This window comes from Thunnus maccoyii, chromosome 14 (genome assembly GCF_910596095.1).
Source record: "Thunnus maccoyii chromosome 14, fThuMac1.1, whole genome shotgun sequence".
Classification (NCBI taxonomy): Eukaryota; Metazoa; Chordata; class Actinopteri; order Scombriformes; family Scombridae; genus Thunnus; species Thunnus maccoyii.
The window spans coordinates 30,418,082-30,437,327 of NC_056546.1; the positions used below are offsets into that span (position 1 = coordinate 30,418,082).

General features: G+C 38.7%; 2 protein-coding genes across 2 annotated transcripts; one reads left to right on the top strand and one right to left on the bottom strand.

Moving 5' to 3' along the window:
* Nucleotides 1–4,168: 4,168 nt before the first annotated feature.
* On the bottom strand, nucleotides 4,169–5,989 carry borcs7 (BLOC-1 related complex subunit 7). The gene is made up of 5 exons (XM_042433642.1): nucleotides 5,826–5,989; nucleotides 5,078–5,140; nucleotides 4,748–4,791; nucleotides 4,639–4,659; nucleotides 4,169–4,524 (listed from the first exon to the last, which is right to left on the bottom strand). Exons 1-5 carry the CDS (start codon nucleotides 5,955–5,957, stop codon nucleotides 4,473–4,475), a joined length of 312 nt encoding a protein of 103 aa, XP_042289576.1. The 5' UTR covers nucleotides 5,958–5,989; the 3' UTR covers nucleotides 4,169–4,472.
* Nucleotides 5,990–6,977: 988 nt separating this feature from the next.
* Nucleotides 6,978–17,904, top strand: LOC121911892 (steroid 17-alpha-hydroxylase/17,20 lyase). The gene is made up of 8 exons (XM_042433825.1): nucleotides 6,978–7,377; nucleotides 7,501–7,639; nucleotides 9,209–9,444; nucleotides 9,864–9,950; nucleotides 13,382–13,600; nucleotides 14,096–14,265; nucleotides 14,467–14,570; nucleotides 16,338–17,904. Exons 1-8 carry the CDS (start codon nucleotides 7,063–7,065, stop codon nucleotides 16,616–16,618), a joined length of 1,551 nt encoding a protein of 516 aa, XP_042289759.1. The 5' UTR covers nucleotides 6,978–7,062; the 3' UTR covers nucleotides 16,619–17,904.
* The last annotated feature ends 1,342 nt before the right edge of the window (nucleotides 17,905–19,246 follow it).

Sequence of the window (19,246 nt, forward strand, 5' to 3'; positions counted from 1 at the left end):
TAGAAAATTAAAGAGCCCTTTTAGAAAAAGGAAAATATATATTGATGAGCCTTCCCTAAACATATACATCATCAGTAGATATCAAAGAGCTTGGAACTGAGAAACATGGAGTAGATCAATCAGAAAGCAATGAGAGGTAGATTTATATGTTGTTGGTTTTGGTCATTTCATGGGATTTGTTGTCAATAACAAAAATATTCTTATTTAATTCATGTGAAGGACTGTTTCAATACACAGTTTGAGCACTTAACCATCTAGAGAAAACAAAACAAAACAAGAACAACTGTTTGACCTTTTTAATTGCAGACTTGATGAATTACCAGGAAGTCATCATTTAAGATTATAATGATGATAATTTCTAAACTAACATTTGTAACATTATGTAAGGTGCTATTCTGCAAAATCAGTACTTTTATATTTAGTACCTAACTGCATTGTACTTTTAAATGTAATTACATGAGTTTTTGTGTTGTTTTTTCACATTTTGATATTGGGACTTTTACTTAAGTAAATGATCTTTACTTTTTTTGGTTAATAGTACACTCAACAACAACAAGTTCCCAGCAGAGGGAGCTGAAAGCTTGCAAAAATTGAACTGCAGTGATTGTAAGTTCACGGTACAGTGTTGATTCACAAACTGTAATTTCTCATTTTATTCTCTGCCCCCTTTGCTCTAGTGTAATCCACATTATTATATAAAAATCATAATACTGCCTTAGATTTATACATTCAATGTTTACCTCTGTGACCTCAGAGCAGAAAGAATGTGGATTTAAATGTTCAGTTCACCCAAATCTGAAGAAAACCATTCTCTCTTACCTCTGTTCATGCAGTTAGTTTTTGTTTTATTTGTCCCGGTATTGAGATATCTGTCTCTGAGGTTTCTGCCTCTACCTCAATACAACAGAGGAGAATTCATTTTCATTTGAGCTGCTCAAACCAGTGGCAGGTTACGTTTGAAAAACTCAACTGCTATGTGTCCTGATTGCTTTCAGTGTGAATTCTTGGTGGGCAGGACTTTTTTAAAGGAGAATATACACATGAGTGAAGAATTAAAGGAAACACGTGAATGTTAGAGAACACGTTAGAGAATGATGTGAATCACATGTTATGGCCTGCACAGTCACCACATTTCAACCCAGCTGAACACCTTAGGGACATTTTGCTGCGACCTCTACCACTGTCATCAAAACACCAGATGAGGGAATATGTTCTGGAAGAATGATGTTCGTCCCTCCAGCAGAGTTCACACACTTGGAGAATCTATGACAAGGAGCCCTAAGGCTGTTCTGGAGGCACATGGTGGACCTTGGACACTTTATGATGAGTTTTCATTTTCATGAAATGATGGATAGCTGGTAGACTGACTGGCTGGCACACACACAATGTTTTGTCTTGAGATTATGACGTGTGTAGATTTCTAAGGGGCAGAAGATGTGAGATTTTCCCTGATGAGCTGTTGTCCCTGGACCTGCATTGTCAGAGACCTCGGGGCTTTGATAAGATGACGTGCTGTCGTGGGGGAAGAACATCATTTACACTCAAGGTTTAAGACAGCAGCTGGAAATGGCCTGGCAGCACACAGGGCCTTAATCCACCTGACAGGGTCAGTGCTGTGCCTGAGTGGGGACGCATCCACACATTGGAGGAGGGTTTGATACAGGCTGCAGGCAAATACTGAGCACAAAATCCTCCCGAGTCCTCCATTTGTCAGGACAGAGGTCAGCTCTCTCAAACGTTTGACTGTGTGCAGTTTTGAAGGGTTTTGAAGTTTTAAAGGTTTTTATGTTTGCTCAATGAATACAAAAGGTCAGGGTGATCAGGGTGAAATTCAAACTGGTAAAAGCACATGACTGATGTGCAGGTAAAGCCACAAAGCTAAATGTGCAGCTCCTCTTGAGGCGAAAACATCACATTTCAGGAGCGAACAATAACACAATGACCTGAAGAAAACTCAATTGTAACTTACAAATCTAAATAAAAATGGAGCATTTGAAGTTTTTGAAGATGCATGTTGATGAAGATGAATGTAATAAGTATTAAAGACAGAAGGAAGAGTGTGTTTGAAGTGACGATGCATATATTTGAAAAACATACATACTATACAAAAATTCTATTTTGATCTTCAGTGTACTAGTCAGGTGTTGCATTTAGGACTCAAGTCAGGAGTCTGAGTCTGAGTGTTGTGATGAGGGTCTCACCAACATCCCCAAAATATGACACAGAAGTTAGCTGTATTAACTGTTATATATTTCTATTGGTGTGCCCGAATACAAATATATTACTCGGCAAAGCACAAACAGTGGGTTTTATAGAAATATTTGTTTCATACAAATATTTTAAAAATTATTTGTTTTTGGGAAGAAGAAAAAAACATGTCAAATACCAGTTTGCAGGTCGGTTACACATATCTCAGTCTCTCTCCTCTGCTCCACTGTTACATCTATCAGGGGTAAGTCCCAAGGGACTCTCCATAACCTGTTGTTCCCCTTCTCCTTTCCACAAAGTTAGGTTGTAAAAAATAGACAATAAATAAAAAGTGCAAAGCAAGAATCACGTTTGAAGTTCTACTACATGTTACAGGGTGTGCTGTCTCTGTGTTATGGGTGTGTAAATAAGTAGAGGTCTGTCTGCAATGAGTCAATGAGTACAGTTTTAGCTCAGTAGTCAGCAGAGTCGTCTATGATCTGGGAGACTCCAGTTCAAGACCTGGTGTAGGGACCTCCTTCATAGGGTAGTTTATTCATAAACACTTATTGTAACACTTTAATTTTCTAAAATTAAAAGGATAATAAATACAAAAACAGGATTTTTAAGCCTCTTTCCACTTTTATTTCAATACAAATACAAATCATTTTGCTGCTTCAACAAATACAGATACAAATACAAATACCTCTGCACATCCCTAATGAATAGCTTGATATTAATCTCTGTAGCCATTATAATATTAAAACTATGTATCACTCTTCATTCTTACACAGATTGAATTGACTAGCTGACTCAGGGAAGGCCAGTATGTCCGCTGTATAAGTGTTGTGAACTATCTGCCCTCAGCCAGCTCATGCTGTTGCACACATGCACAAGACTCAGCAGCATGGTCTCAGGGACACTGTCAGGGCCAAGCAGCTGTTTGCCCTTCAGGCTACTGATAAGTTTGTCCCTTTGCTCCTTATCATGAGTCTGAGCTGACCATGCAGCTAACAAAGCACTCTCTCAGCTTCATGAAGAAATATTAGTTTCATGTAGAAAATGTTTGATAACTTTTCATTTTATGTTGACTGGCAGCAGACTGGAGTTTGGAGTGTACCACTGGAATAATTATACCCTCTCCATCTTTAATTATAATCAGTTAATAACTTAATATTGATATAACGTTGATTTTAATGCATAATTTAAATGCATTTAACTAGACTTGCAAGCAGGTATATTTGGGTAAAACTAGGTGTGCAACTCAGAACTGGAAGTACATTGACTCCACCATATAGAGCTTAAGCTGGTGTTTCTACACGTGATTATTTGTACATCTTCCTGCAGTGCACACTTAGATCTGCTCCATCCTTGAAACACAGGGGCCATGAATTGTTATTCATCTTCTACAAGAGTGGTGAAATATCTCCTGGTTTCATTACTGTTCTCTCAAAACCTAAAGAGCAGAGATGAATATATGCACAATGAAATCCCTTACCACTTACACATTTTAATACATGAAGTGACCTGAAGTGAGTAGCAATTGGATCTGGATAAAAAATAATATTAATAAACAACAAATAAACAAAAAAAAGAATAGCGTTCCAATTCTCTGTGCATTTCAGACATTATCGTAAATTCTCATAGCCAACAAAAACAAATACAATCGGGTTTAAAAAAAAAAAAACATTTGTACAGTTCACATGGTAAATTTAGTGACTCTTGCTGCACTAAAGGAATTAGTGCTTAGTTATTAGTAGAAAAGGACATTATACTGAATTTATCAAGACAGCAGTCCAACATGGAGGACTGGGGAACAGGGGAAATAGAAATATATGTCTGTTGCAAATATAGGCCTGGTTCTCTTTGCCGCTGGGGGCCTCTAATTGAGAAATGAAGGTATGTTACTGCTCTTTGCAGTGATGTGCTGTTTGATTTGTTTCACAGGGTGGCATTATGAGGAGCAGAATACAGATAAAGGTGACATTGACAAGGTCTTTAATAAATAGATTGAATACAACTGATAAAAACAGAGGAATCTCAAGAAAACATCTTGGGGATCTTTGCCCATGAGCAAGGCACTGTGTTTGATACAGAGCGGAACTTCCCTTTCAAACTGCTTAAATGAGTCCCACATAAGTCCAGTGACAGTTCCAACAGTATGTTATAAAGTAAAAATATGGCAGATTATCCATGTGGTCCAATATTAGACTCTATGGAATCCTGCTGAGACAGCGTTGATTAGCACGTCATCGTCTGATGAAGGCTCCGTGTCTTCTGCTCTGTCACTTCAGTAGGTGTCTCAGCTGGTCCTGCAGGTTTTTAGAGTGCTCCACACTGCCAACACATGAGAGTCAGTGCAACGTCATCAGCTTGTGTTATGGCTTACTGTTGAGACAGTGATGTAAGATGTTTCTACTAAAGAACAAACAGTGGAGAATTTAGACTTACTTCTTCTGGATGGCCTCCTGCCTGAGTGACAGACAGACAGTTTCAGTATTTAACTTCCACAGTTTGACATATTTTTACACATGAACAGCAACAGGTAGTCAATACTCACTGATATTGTAAATGTGTGGTGATGATGGACATTTTTCTCAGACTCTGGAAGACAGATGATAACCATGTTGAATTGTGTGAATTATCCCACAAATGAGAGCACGTAACTTTACCTTTTATTACATCATGTAAGTGTCACAAACACTCAGTGACCAGAAAATGAGAAAAACCCTTTATAATGTAATGTAATTGAGACTCTCTTAGAGCGGTGTTGATATGACTCCATAGTTTTTGAGACTGTAGATTGTGGTGCTGTTGTCTTCCTTGATACTGAATAGAGTTTCCAATATTTTGTCCCCCCGTGCCGTGTTAAACGGGGCTGGATACTTACATCCTCTGAGTGCAGGATGGCGTCCTCCTGGATAACCATATTTCTGGCTGCTTGCCCAAGAAGCTTGAAGAAAAAATAAATAATCAATTCATCATTTGATCTCTAAAATGTCACAGTTTTTTAACCAAGCTGATGTCTTCACACTGTCAGTTCCATACACAAAGATATTCAGTTTAATATCACATAAGTCAAAGATAGCAGCACGTTGTCCCCACTGAGAAGGTGGAACCAGGAATCTGGGGTTTTCTGCTTGAAAATGACTTAAACGATTTACAGATTCTTAATATAGCTGCGAATTCATTTTCTGTTCAGTTGGTTTTAGCTTTGGTGACGTCAGTTACAACCAACAGTCTATGTGGACAGCTGATGATGGACAGGTGTCCAGCTGTCACTTCATATTCAGCACTGAGTATAGTTTGTTATTTGTGTTTGTTTGTATTTATTAGAAATATTATTGCAACACACCTTCACTAACTAAGCGTTAAACGCCTTCATCGAGGCCAACGAGCTACATGACAAATTAAATCATACGACTAAATCTGCATTAGCAGTATCAAGTTAACCAAAATAAAAACTAAAGCTCATTTCTCCACATGAAGTCGTACTGCTGGAGTCGTTGGGGATTATATTGGCTGGGACAGTTAGTGGGACAGCTCTGTTTTGAATTGTCCTGTCGGTGTTCCGGTTGCTCTGTTAGCTCTTTTAATGAAGCTGCTAGTTAACGCTTTACGTTACTTTGGGGTTTTACCTCTTGGCTGCGGGATCCCTTCAGCACCTGGCGGGTCAGTGCGATCACATCCCCGCTACAAGAGCCCACTTTATCGGATAATAAGCCTTTGACAGACTGACCAAACCGCGGCTGGGACTCTGCTGAAGCCATTTTCTGTTTGGCTAGCTACGGTGCGTGGGCAGGGACAATATACACAGCACCGCGTCCGCTATTTGTTTCACTTCACATGTATCCTATGAATTTAGCAAAACTACAAGCAAAGCGGATAGACTTTCATTTTTATATCTATATAATGGTTAACATTGTAAACTGTCAGAATGCGGTTTAAGACGCATTCTGACAGTTATGAAAGATACATCTATATAGATATATCTTTGTAGACTGGCGATTGCATAGACTATAGACTCTCATAATGTATGTTTGAAAGTAAATTGTTACATTTTAACTATAAATAGGCATATGTAAACTATGCATGATATTTCTGAATAATATTTTGCGCTACTATAGATTATATGGGAAAATAAAAGTATACAGTAAAAACTTCTATAACGGTGAAAAAATCATTCAGATCCTTAACCTGAGTAAAAGTAGAAATACCACAGTGTAAAAAAAATACTCCACTACAAGTAAAAGTCCTGAATTCAACCTCAACTACTTCTTAACCATCAATACTAATGTAGGCTACTCATTATGCAAAATTACCCCTTTCATGATTATATATCATATTATTGTGTTATGTATTTAAGCAGTTGTTTGACTTGGGGCTGATTTAATTCTTTTATATATGGTTGGGTGGCTTAATATATACCAATGTATCATGCTTTATAAACTGATCATATGTTTTTTTATGTAACCTGCAAAGTAAAAATTAACCATATCTGTCAGATAAATGTAAATGGAGTGGAAATGTAAAGGAAAATGAAAGAAAGTCAAAATACATATAAATACATATAAAGTACAAGTACCACAAAATTGTACTTCACTACCATAATGTATGCTAAATAGTTACTTTCCCCCACTGCTGATTACACTTTAACAGTGTCCATGTACAGTATATTGAGATGTTCAGTGAATCATGTATTGTCTTATCTTGTTTAAATTGGGAGGGCTTAAAACATTCAGAGTCAAGGATGTGGCATTGAAAGAGCAGCATAAAACGGTGGCCCTGCTGCAGCTCAGAGCCTTCTTGCACAGCTCCTCTCAGTAATGCTTGGCCTCCGCTGAGCCAGACCCCTCAGGGCCCTCTGCTGCAGATATGGCTTGGTTTCTGTGCCTGTGTGTGCTTTTGGTCATGTGCCTTGCTTTGTTAGTGTTGCAGCTGAAGCTCAGGATGTCCCCACATGGCACCCAAGTACCTCCCCGCCTCCCATCACTCCCCCTTATTGGCAGTCTGCTCAGTCTGCGAAGCTCACACCCGCCTCATGTGCTTTTCAAGGAGCTGCAGGAGAAATACGGACAGACATACTCTCTGATGATGGGCTCCTACAATGTCATCATCGTCAACCAGCACACACATGCCAAAGAAGTCCTGCTGAAGAAGGGAAAGATATTTGCTGGGAGACCTAGAACTGTGGGTATACCTCTTCTTCATTGTCTTCATCATTTTAGCAGAAGCAGTTATAGTATGTGCACCACCTTTTTTGTAGACATTTATGTTTTCTGGTTTTTCCACCCTGTCCTATGTGTGATGGAGGTAACCACAGATGTTCTGACCCGAGATGGGAAAGACATCGCCTTTGGAGACTACAGTGCTACCTGGAGGTTCCACAGGAAAATAGTCCATGGAGCTCTGTGCATGTTTGGAGAAGGCTCTGCCTCCATCGAGAAGATCAGTGAGTACAGTTCATTCTACACTTCTAACAACACTGCTCCTCTCACTTCATGTTATACTGGTTTTATACAGTACATGCCTCATAGATTACAGCTCTGATATTTCTGAGATGTATTGGACGTTCTGTCTGCTTTTACTCTGTCCACAGATACACAAGTGTTCAAGTGAAAGGTTTGTTCACCTAAGTTACAAATCATTTAGGATTTTTTTTTCTTCCCTCTCATGCAGATAGTTTTGGTTTATTTGTCCAGGTTTGGAGATATCTGTCTTGTAGATTTCTGCTTCTGCCTTTTGTGGAGCTTAAAGCACAAAATAATACATCAGAAAAACTCAGCAGCTATGTTTTTCTAGAAGCATTTTCCAGTTGCTGTGGATAATCCACATTTTTTACTGTGAAGAGTTTTCATAGAGTTAGTTTCTACCAAAGACAAAAGTCTCAGTAAAAACTGTTACAATTTGGGTGAACTAGCCCTTTAAAATTGGGTGAACTAGCCCTTTAAAATTTGACATTATCATCTGCAATTCAAAACTGTACATCATTCTACCACTGAGCATTCTGCTTTTTTCAGAAATGATGATATGACTATTGTGCTGTGTGAATTAATATGTGATGTGATTCTTGTCTGTACAATAATGTTGATGGAACTATAGCGGAATCAAATTCTACCAGCTCAGCTGTGTGTTCACTGGGGAATTGAATTAAATTTTGGCTGGATGCAAGACATGCATAGGAAGACAGTGGGGGGGGGGCTTTGTGTATACAGTCTATACAGTCTTTCAATTCAGGATTTATCCTTGAAACTTTATAGTTTTTAAGATACATTACGCCTGCCATAATAAGGTTGCATTAATAATGCTCTATGCAATGAGGCAAGCTAAAGCTCTTTGGACATAACGTTAGTTGCATGCAGAGAAGTGTTTTATTGTGTGCCTGGGAAAAACAAACCCATTAAAGCCCCTGCATGTTCTCAGATTCATTTGATGGCAGGTAGGCAGCAAAAAAATACATTTGAAATGTAGATTAATTTTATGTGTTGCTCCCTGTGCATTTACTCTGTCCACATATGGGGCTATTTAGTGTAGGAACCCTTAAACTATATTTTTCTTCTCCTCAACAAATCCCATGAAAATCCCATGACCCAAACCAACAATGTGTTAATCCATATCTCAGTACTTTCTTACTTCTCTACCCTGTTTCTGACACTCCAAACTATTGCTTCCTATTGAAAAAGTTTTAGTTAAAAAAAGGCTCAATAATTTCCCAAACAGCTGGTAGTTTTTTAACAAACATTGCTCAAACAGAAGGAAATAGGGCATTTGTTGAGGACTATTCTCAGCGGCGGATTAATACATATTTGGTGCAGTGTATGTGGGATTGAGTCAAACTAAACTACAGTGTGTGTGCTCATGGTAATGACGGAACATGTCACCCAGGGCAGCAGTGTGGCTCATTGATGTGTTTTAATAGTTGGGGACAACAATGGAGCTCTATGACACAGACTTTGATTTCGAGAGAAGGTATTTAACACATCAGTAACTGAAGATGGTGTGTCCCCTCTGTCCTACTCAGTCTGTGCAGAGGCCCAGTCTCTGTGCTCCATCCTGTTTGAGGCAGCAGCTGTTGGACTGGCCCTGGATTTGTCTCCTGAGCTCACTCGGGCTGTCACAAATGTCATCTGTTCACTCTGCTTCAACTCATCTTACCAAAGAGGAGACCCCGAATTTGAGGCCATGCTGCACTACAGCCAGGGCATCGTGGACACTGTGGCCAAAGACAGCCCAGTGGACATCTTCCCCTGGTTACAGGTAGATAAACACAAACATTAAGGAGAATGAAGCAATAAGCAGGAAGGATTAGGAACATAATTAAAGATTCATCTTGTGTATTTTTCAAATATCCATGTGGTTTTGTCAGGATAATTAACACTTAATTACTACTGATGTCTGTTTCAGTGGTATAAGACCATATTTCCCATAAATCCCAGAAAACTCTTGTATTTTGTCATGATTCATGAGTGTAGCAAATGGAGATATTTTTAAGCTAATACAACCCTCCATCTCAACCTAGAATCAAACAAGAAATATAAGGCTGAGAATACTGTATATAATGATTCTGCTAGTCATATTCACATTACAATGTGTAATGAAAACATGTACACTCATTATATCAAAGAAATCAGTCCTCTGATTTTCTCTGTCACAGATTGTCACTTTCTCTGTCACAGATTTTTCCCAATGCAGACCTGCGTCTTCTAAAGCAGTGTGTTTCAATCAGAGACAATCTTCTACAGAAGAGATATGACGAACACAAGGTATGCAGCTTCTCACTAATTCTGTACACTGTGCTGTCACTATTGAGACCAAGAATCATTTTTCTCCTGAAAATCTAGTGAAAACCTCTGCTCTTAATGTCACATCAACAAATACATTTATTTTCATGGTTATTAGCTGAAATGTGACCTGCAACTTTTGAAACCCTATTTAACCATTTCAGCAGGCCCATGTGTCCAGACAATACTTTATTTTCTCTAAAAAATAATTTTAAAAAAGTCTTTGTGTAGTTGTAAACCAGAGGCAAGTATACAATACTAAAAAGGGGATGTTACAATAATAAATCAATATATACTTGGGATTAAAAGGGTTTCTGTCCATTTACAAAGTTTACCCAACTCTCTAACTTCTTGGTTCCTTCTTAAAAATCTTGAACATTCTTATTAAAAAATATAAGAACCTTGCTGAAAATCAATCAATCAATCAATCAATTTTTATTTATATAGCGCCATATCACAACAGAAGTCATCTCAAGGCACTTTTCACATAGAGCAGGTCAAGACCGTACTCTTTAATTTACAGAGACCCAACAATTCCCCCATGAGCAAGCACTTGGCGACAGCGGTAAGGAAAAACTCCCCTTTAACGGGTAGAAACCTCAAGCAGACCCCGGCTCTTGGTGGGCGGCCATCTGCTTTGACCGGTTGGGTTGAGAGAGAGAAAGAGAGAGGGAAAGGGGGAGGGGGGACATAAGAAAAACAATCATAACAGCAACAACAAGCACAAGCAGCAATAGCCAGGGAAGGATGCCATCAGGACTGTGAAGGACCGCGAAGGTTCGGCCCGGGACTCAGGTTTTCCTGTGAGATGAGAAAGCACAAAAAACTCTGGGGAAGAAGCAAAGTTAGTGACATGCATTGATGTTACATGAATGCATACAGATGGAGAGGAGGAGGAGGAGAGAGGAGCTCAGTGCATCATGGGAAGTCCCCCAGCAGTCTAGGCCTATAGCAGCATAACTAAGGGCTGATCCAAGGTGAGGCTGGTCGGCCCTAACTATAAGCTTTATCAAAAAGGAAAGTTTTAAGCCTACTCTTATACATAGAGAGGGTGTCTGCACCCCGGACTGAATCCGGTAGATGGTTCCATAGAAGAGGAGCCTGATAGCTGAAGGCTCTGCCTCCCATTCTACTTTTAAAGACTGTAGGGACCACCAGTAAGCCTGCATACTGGGAGCGCAGTGTTCTAGTGGGTTAATACAGTATTATGAGCTCTTCAAGATATGATGGTGCCTGACTATTAAGGGCTTTGTAAGTTAGGAGAAGGATTTTAAATTCTATTCTAGATTTTACAGGAAGCCAATGTAGTGAAGCTAAAATGGGAGAAATGTGGTCTCTTTTTCTAGTTTTAGTCAATACACGTGCAGCTGCATTCTGGACCAGCTGGAGAGTCTTTAGAGACTTGTTAGGGCAGCCTGATAATAAGGAATTGCAATAATCCAGCCTAGAAGTAACAAATGCGTGAACTAGTTTTTCTGCATCTTTTAGGGACAGGATGTGCCTGATTTTTGTGATATTACGTAAGTGAAAGAAGGCAGTCCTCGAAATTTGATTTATGTGGGAGTTAAAGGACATATCCTGATCAAAGATAACTACCAGATTCCTTACGTTGGTGCTGGAGGCCAGGGTGATGCCATCTAGAGTAGCTATATCATTAGATAATGTGTTTCTAAGGTGTTTGGGGCCAAGCACAATAACTTCAGTTTTATCTGAATTTAGTAGTAGAAAATTGCAGGTCATCCAGGTCTTTATGTCGTTAAGGCATGTTTGGAGTTTGTTTAACTGATTGGATTCATCTGGCTTCACTGATAAATATAATTGGGTGTCATCTGTGTAACAATGAAAATTTATGGAGTGTTTCCTAATAATATTACCTAAAGGAAGCATATACAAGGTGAATAGAATTGGTCCAAGTACAGAACCTTGTGGAACTCCGTGTCTAAGTTTTGCCTTCACGGAGGATTCATCATTAACATGTACAAACTGAAATCGGTCTGATAAATAGGACTTAAACCAGCTTAATGCAGTTCCTTTAATGCCAATTAAATGTTCCAGTCTCTGCAAAAGGATTTGATGGTCAATTGTGTCGAATGCAGCACTAAGATCTAACAGGACAAGTATAGAGACAAATCCTTTGTCCGATGCAGTTAGGAGGTCATTTGTGACTTTCACCAGTTCTGTCTCTGTGCTATGATGTGCACTAAATCCTGACTGAAAATCCTCAAATAAACTATTGTTATGTAGAAAGTCACATAACTGATTAGAGACTGCTTTCTCAAGGATCTTGGATAGAAATGGAAGGTTAGATATAGGTCTATAATTAGCTAAAACACCTGAATCAAGAGTAGGCTTCTTAAGAAGAGGTTTAATTACAGCTACTTTAGAGGACTGTGGTACATAGCCTGTTACTAAAGACAGATTGATCATATCTAGTAAAGAAGTGCTCACTAAGGGTAAGGCTTCCTTAAGCAGCCTAGTTGGGATGGGATCTAAGAGACAGGTTGATGGTTTAGCTGAACAAATCATTGAAGTTAGTTCAGGAAAGTCTACTGGAGAAAAACAGTCCAAATATATGTCAGATTTTACAGCTGTTTCTAAGGTTCCTGTGTTTGGGGATAAATCAGTGCCTGTTGAGGGCAGGAGGTGGTTAATTTTGTCTCTAATAGTTAGAATTTTATCATTAAAGAAGCTCATAAAGTCGTTACTACTGATAGCTATAGGAATACATGGATCAGTAGAGTTATGACTCTTTGTCAGCCTGGCCAAAGTGCTAAAAAGGAACCTAGGGCTGTTTTTATTCTCTTCTATTAATGCTGAGTAATAGGCGGCTCTGGCATTACAGAGGGCCTTCCTATATGTTTTAAGACTATCTTGCCAGACTAAGCGAGATTCTTCTACTTTGGTGGAACGCCAAATCCTTTTCAATTTTCGCGATGTTTGCTTTAATTTGCGGGTTTGGGAGTTATACCATGGAGCTAACCTCTTATGTTTTCTTATCTTCTTTTTTAAGGGGGCGATGGAGTCGAGTGTTTGTCTTAGTAAGCCTGCAGCACTATCAATAAGATTATCAATTTGGGAGGGACTAAAGTTAACTTAAGAGTCCTCTGTAGTATTGAGACATGGCAGTGAATTCAGTACTGACGGTATTGCTTCCTTAAATTTATCTACAACACTATCAGAGAGACATCTAGTGAAGACGTTTTTGTCTAATGATGTGTAATCCAGTAATAGGAATTCAAAAGTTATTAAAAAATGATCTGATAAAATAGGATTTTTTAAGGATTATTATTGCACTTATATACTCACATATTTTACTACAGCAAGTAGGTCTATCTGCTAAATGCAAATCCCATGAAATATAATATATCCAATGCTTGTGTGTGCACTGTAAATGAACATGGTGTCCCTCCCAGGCAGACTACAGTGACCATGTGCAGAGAGACCTGTTGGACGCCCTGCTCAGAGCCAAGCGCAGCGCTGAGAACAACAACACAGCAGAGATCGGTGCAGAGTCTGTGGGCCTCAGTGACGACCACCTCCTTATGACTGTGGGAGACATCTTCGGAGCTGGCGTGGAAACCACCACCACTGTGCTCAGATGGGCTGTCACTTACCTCATCCATCACCCACAGGTTAGGCTTGGAGCAGCAGAGGCGTCAGCCTTCATTTAACCATACAGACACACTCTACCTGTAGCAGAGTACACCTGTGACATATTATTGCTCTAAAGTGTGTGTTTACAGTGACTGTTAACACTTTTTTGGCAGTTTTAAAGTTGGAACTTGTTTGACTTTACAAGCTTGACCAATTGGAAAAGCTAATGCAAAATGCCATAAGTTACAGTTACTTTAATGTCCACTAGATGCTGCTCTAAGGAAACTCTATTAACATTATTACCTGCATCCACACTGTCCACCATCCCATAAAGAGGAAAATGCCAAAAATAATATAGAAAAGTCTGAAATTCAGACAAACCCAGGGACTTGGAAAATTCTATGAATCATGTGTTTGTGATACCCAAACCTCAACCCCCTGATGGATAAGACAAAAACACATGTACATGAATATTTCATTAAAATAATGTGCAGGTTAAGGATGTCTGAGTGTGTGTGTGTCCATGTGTTCAGGTGCAGAGGAGTATCCAGGAGGAGCTGGACAGTAAGGTGGGGGGGGACCGGTCCCCCCAGCTCAGTGACAGAGGCAGTCTGCCCTACTTAGAGGCCACCATCAGGGAGTTGTTACGGATCCGCCCTGTGGCCCCTCTGCTCATCCCCCATGTGGCCCTCAGTGACACCAGGTACACTCATTCAGAGACATTCACCTCTGACAGGATGGAAGCAACTGACCAGTAACTGGTCAGACGACCAGTTATACTGATGCACTGGACTCATTATTTACTTTCTTTCACAGAAGACAACCCTAACCATAACCTGCCCACATGAAACCTCATGGAACACTGTTCCTATAGTCTCACCTCTGTGTGTGTGCCTCTTTGTAGCATCGGGGATTTCACAGTGAGAAAAGGAACCCGAGTCATTATCAACCTGTGGTCTCTGCACCATGATGAGAAAGAATGGAAAAACCCCGAGCTCTTTGACCCTGGTGAGAATCAACTTCTGTTCCATGTATCATATTTTATCCTGGAAAAAGTCTTATTGTTGAACTCAATAAATAACATGATTAATGATGATTATAAGGAGGAGCCCATTTCTGACAGGTCACTGACACTTCCATTGTTATTATGGACATAACATGACTGTTTATAGACTGCACTCAACTGAGCCCGTTTAATTATAGTTCAACCCTGAGAAGATTACAACTCTGGGTAACTAAACATGTTGAGGAATTATGAAACTTAGTAACAAATGTCCAGACATTCATAGTTTGTCATATTAAACGTTCATTTTTATTTTATTCTTTATTTCTCTTATTTTATTTGCACAAAGGTTACAATAAAATATTACACAGTAAAAAATTATGTTAAATTGTGCAGGAGAGGAAGGAAGCGTGAAGGGCTTATACAAAGTCGTCCCCTTCATTTCAACAAGTCATTAAAAACATACTGAGTCATAAAACAATATAACATAAAATAGACAAAAAAAAAAAACATGTATAGCAGTAAATAAGAGAAAAAGAAAGAAAAGAAAAAATAATCAAAACAGAAATTTGAACACTTTAAATGTGCATACAGACCCAGTCACAAAATTCTGTTTAGATAAAAGATTTTTTTTTTAAAATGTGTTTTAAATGTCACTTTAAAAGGATGACGACTTCAAAGTTGTACTTAGTGAATTCCAGAGAATTTGATTAATAAAAATTGATGATTGGAAGTGTGACAATAAGGTAAATGAAAGTCCTTTGATCGCCTCATTGAATAAGAGTGAATGTCTGACGATAAAAGGAAAATATTATGAAATGTATCTGGAAGGTTCTGCCTGTGATATATGAACATAAACACACATGTTAGAAGAGTATTTACAGAAAATATTAACAAAAGTTTAAATTTCTTCAATAAAGGTGCAGATGGCTCTTGGCTGGTGGAGTTTGAAATCTTGTCTGAAATCTTTATCTTGTGACCCTTTGGACAGCCTGACTGCTAAGTTATATTGTATTCTCTGAGTCTCGATTAGTTCAAACTAGCTACACGTCAAGCAACTACAACGCACAATGCTGCTTACACACTGATACATCTGTATTAACAATCTATTATGTAATATGTAATAACATGCCAGTCATGGCCATTGTTCTGTAGAACTAGTATTAGTAGTTGTGATACTTTAATTCCATTTTGCTGATAATACTTTTGTACTTTTGCTTATGTAGAATTTTAAATTCTTTAAATACTTTTACTTGAGTATTTTACATGTTTGTATTGGTACTTTTGAAATAAGATGAACTGGCCCTTTAATTCAATTCAATTCAATTCAATTTTATTTATATAGCACCAAATCACAACAAAAGTTATCTCAGGGCATTTTCATATAGAGCAGGTCTAGACTGTACTCTTTAATTTACAGACCCAACATTCGCCCATGAGCAGCACTTGGCAACAGCAGCAAGGACAAACTCCTCTTTAACAGGGAGAAACCTCAAACAGAATCCAGCTCTAGGTGGGCAGCCATCTGCTTTGACGAGTTGGGTTGAGAGAAAAAGAAGGAGGGAGGGGGAGAGAGACAGAGAAGCATAATAACAACAGTAATAACAACGACAATAATAATAATACAGATATGACTAGTATGACTTTAAGATAAGAGCTTTCCATTTTGTTGCTTATTCATTCAGTGCAATGGAATTGAGAGGCTTCCAAGAACCATGCTTGTCATTTTACCTGTGTTAGGTAATTGTGATTCCCATGTTCCTCCTTTGCAGGTCGGTTCTTGAACAGTGACGGCACAGGTCTGATCATCCCTTCGTCCAGCTACCTGCCCTTTGGTGCCGGGATCAGGGTGTGTTTGGGCGAGGCGTTAGCCAAGATGGAGCTCTTCCTCTTCCTGTCCTGGATCCTGCAGCGCTTCACCCTCTCTGTCCCACCAGGCCACTCTCTGCCCAGTCTGGAGGGCAAGTTTGGTGTGGTCCTCCAGCCGGCCAAGTACAAGGTGATCGCCACACCCAGACCAGGCTGGGAGAGAAACAAACGCCAGGCATGTTAACATTGTCTTTGTTCGTCTTTGACCTCATGCTGTCATTTTCCTTTGTGACCCAGAGTCTGTGTTGCTTTTTTTTCCAGCCAAACATACATCAGACATGCAGGAGTGATCTGTATGCAGATTTATTCTTATCATGTGACGGTTCTGAGCATTATTTATAATTCATTTTACAACTGGTGATTTATTTGAACAAGTCCTGTCTGCTGCCATGGAATAATTGATTGAATAATCTCAGTGTAAAAGAGGGAATACCACTAGTTTTATATTTAATAAGTACCCAGAGACTGGATCACTCCATCCACAGAACTGTAGCTGCCAGAATCAATGGAGTACAAATATTTTGATTCTGCAGGTAAGATTCATTTAACAGGTATCCACTGAGCAGAAGTGGGAAACAGAGATTCCAAGCAGCCATAAAGTCCAACACAAAAAAGCAAAACTCCAAAACTCCACAACAGCAGGAAGGCATGATATTTGTACCTAATTTTAAAATGTATTTAATACCTTTGCTTTATGATCAGGCTACTGTAAGGTGGTTTGATAAAAGAGTTTGCACTATGGGTGGATTTGGAGAATGTTGTTTCACTACATAGTCTCAGAGAAGAATCCATCACTACAATAAATGAAGGGACAAAAGGGAGCTCATGAATGCAACTATTTTTAAGAAACATGTTGGTGAAATAACCTCTTCTCCCCACTGACAGAAACAGTACATTCTCAGAGTTGAGACTGAAGATCTCAACAAACCTTCAATCTACACAAATATGTCCTTCTTTATTTATATTTGTGCACTGCAGCTCATCCCTTAATGTACTTAATAACACAAATTTGTTTTTTGCATGTACAGTAAGTTGCAAGAAACATGAATGGATCCATTAGCATCATCAGTGTATGTTATATTGTTGACCTATGATCAACTGTGTGTTGAGTTTCAGAATATCTTCAGTGAATGTTTCACTGTAACAAAATGAAGATGCGTATCCTGAAGTCATCACCTGTACTTTAACTAGGACTGTGTGTTTTTATATGTAATGCATTTTAAAGACATAAGCTAAGAGATGTTGTGAAGAGAATTGGAGAGTTAGGAATGATTGTATTTTAAGAACATGTACAATGTATAAATTAGCTTTTTTATGAAGTGAAAATCTTGGTCATTATGATGTAGAACCACCTGTAGTTTATTTTTATCTGACTGGCTTGCAAAAGTGTGGAATTTAATTCTGAATGTATATGTAAATGCTTATAATTATTCTCAATTGACATAAAATTCATATTTGTTGATGAAATTACCTCTGCTGTATTGACTCATGGTGCATTCAGGATCATGTTTCTCACTCACTAATGAAGTTAAGGTATTGTTTGTGATTCTGAAGTGTAGTGATTCTAATTTTCTGTCCTTTGCTGCTGGTAATAAAACATAATCTGAAAATGTATCACAATAAAAGCCACAATAAAAAGGAAGTGAAGGGATTGTGCCAAACTGGAAGGTTTTTAAAGTAAAAAATCAGCAGTAAGTAGTGAGTTTGCATTAACAGCAAACAGAGGCAGCATCAAATAAACCAGGAACTAAAATATAGTACATTAAAACAGGGAGAATCAGGAATAAAAGTCTATCTCTAATAATAGCCTGTCTCAAATAAAGGCTTGTATCTATCCTTAGATGAGATACAGTAAATGGTATTTAAATAAATCTCTAATAATACATGGGGGTATCTGGTATGAACAAATAAAGGCTGGTCCATAAAAAAGGCAAGTAAATAAGATTGAGGGGTGTGGAATTACCTGCATTATAATGGCTCACATGATACATTTAGTATAATGTACAATTCAACAGCACTAATTCCATCAGTACAACAGAGTCATGTACTCACCACGCTACTGTGTTTAATCATCACTTCATTCTATTCGCTTCTACTTTGCTGTTCTTTCATTTTGTGTCAACCTAACAATGAAAATCAACACTTTCTGCTGCAAATTGGTTAAAAACAGACTGGTGAGTGTGTCATGAGTCTGTTGTTACTGATGGAATTAGTGCAGTGGAAACGTACATTACTGGAGGATGTATTAGGTTAGGTTTGCATTAACAGCCAATTAAAACAGGAAGGCTTCTTTCTACGAAGATATGATCAAATATAACACATTTATTTAGCTATATAACATAAGAAATTAGGGGGGAAAGTCTGATTTAATATAAGGCTGTTTGAGACAAAGGTTTCTCTGCAGTTCAGGAAAATAAAGGCCTTGGTCAGTATTTGAGAACTTATGCTGATCGTGTAAATTCTTATAACCACGCAAGTTTTAAAAGTATCTTTGCTGTCTTGGGTCTTGAGAAATGTAACCAGTGCCTAGTGTAGCCTGCTTTCTGTCCTCTCAACATGTATTCATGTGATCATGGCACTGCTCTTTATCTGTTTCTCTTGAATCTGATGCTTTTCGTCTTTCATGGTGAGTGGCCGTGTGGAGTTTTTTGCAGGTCAATCAGCTGCTGTGCTGGTGTATGATTCAGTCAAATTGTTTTCCTATGTTGTAAAGACAAATGCTGCCTCTCTGCTGTTCCATGGGAGGGGGGAATTCTCAGTGTACAAAGCTGCCCACTCCAAGTGTGTGCCTGCACCCCCAGCACCAGCAGTT

Coding starts and splice junctions, on each gene's coding strand:
- borcs7 (XM_042433642.1), bottom strand. CDS start 5,957: ATGGCTTCAGCAGAGTCCCAGCCGCGGTTTGGTCAGTCTGTCAAAGGC. Junction 4,792..5,077: donor CCATCCTGCACTCAGAGGAT/GTAAGTATCCAG, acceptor TCTGTCTTCCAG/AGTCTGAGAAAAATGTCCAT. Junction 4,525..4,638: donor CAGGAGGCCATCCAGAAGAA/GTAAGTCTAAAT, acceptor ATGTGTTGGCAG/TGTGGAGCACTCTAAAAACC.
- LOC121911892 (XM_042433825.1), top strand. CDS start 7,063: ATGGCTTGGTTTCTGTGCCTGTGTGTGCTTTTGGTCATGTGCCTTGCT. Junction 9,445..9,863: donor ACATCTTCCCCTGGTTACAG/GTAGATAAACAC, acceptor TCTCTGTCACAG/ATTTTTCCCAATGCAGACCT. Junction 14,571..16,337: donor CCCCGAGCTCTTTGACCCTG/GTGAGAATCAAC, acceptor CCTCCTTTGCAG/GTCGGTTCTTGAACAGTGAC.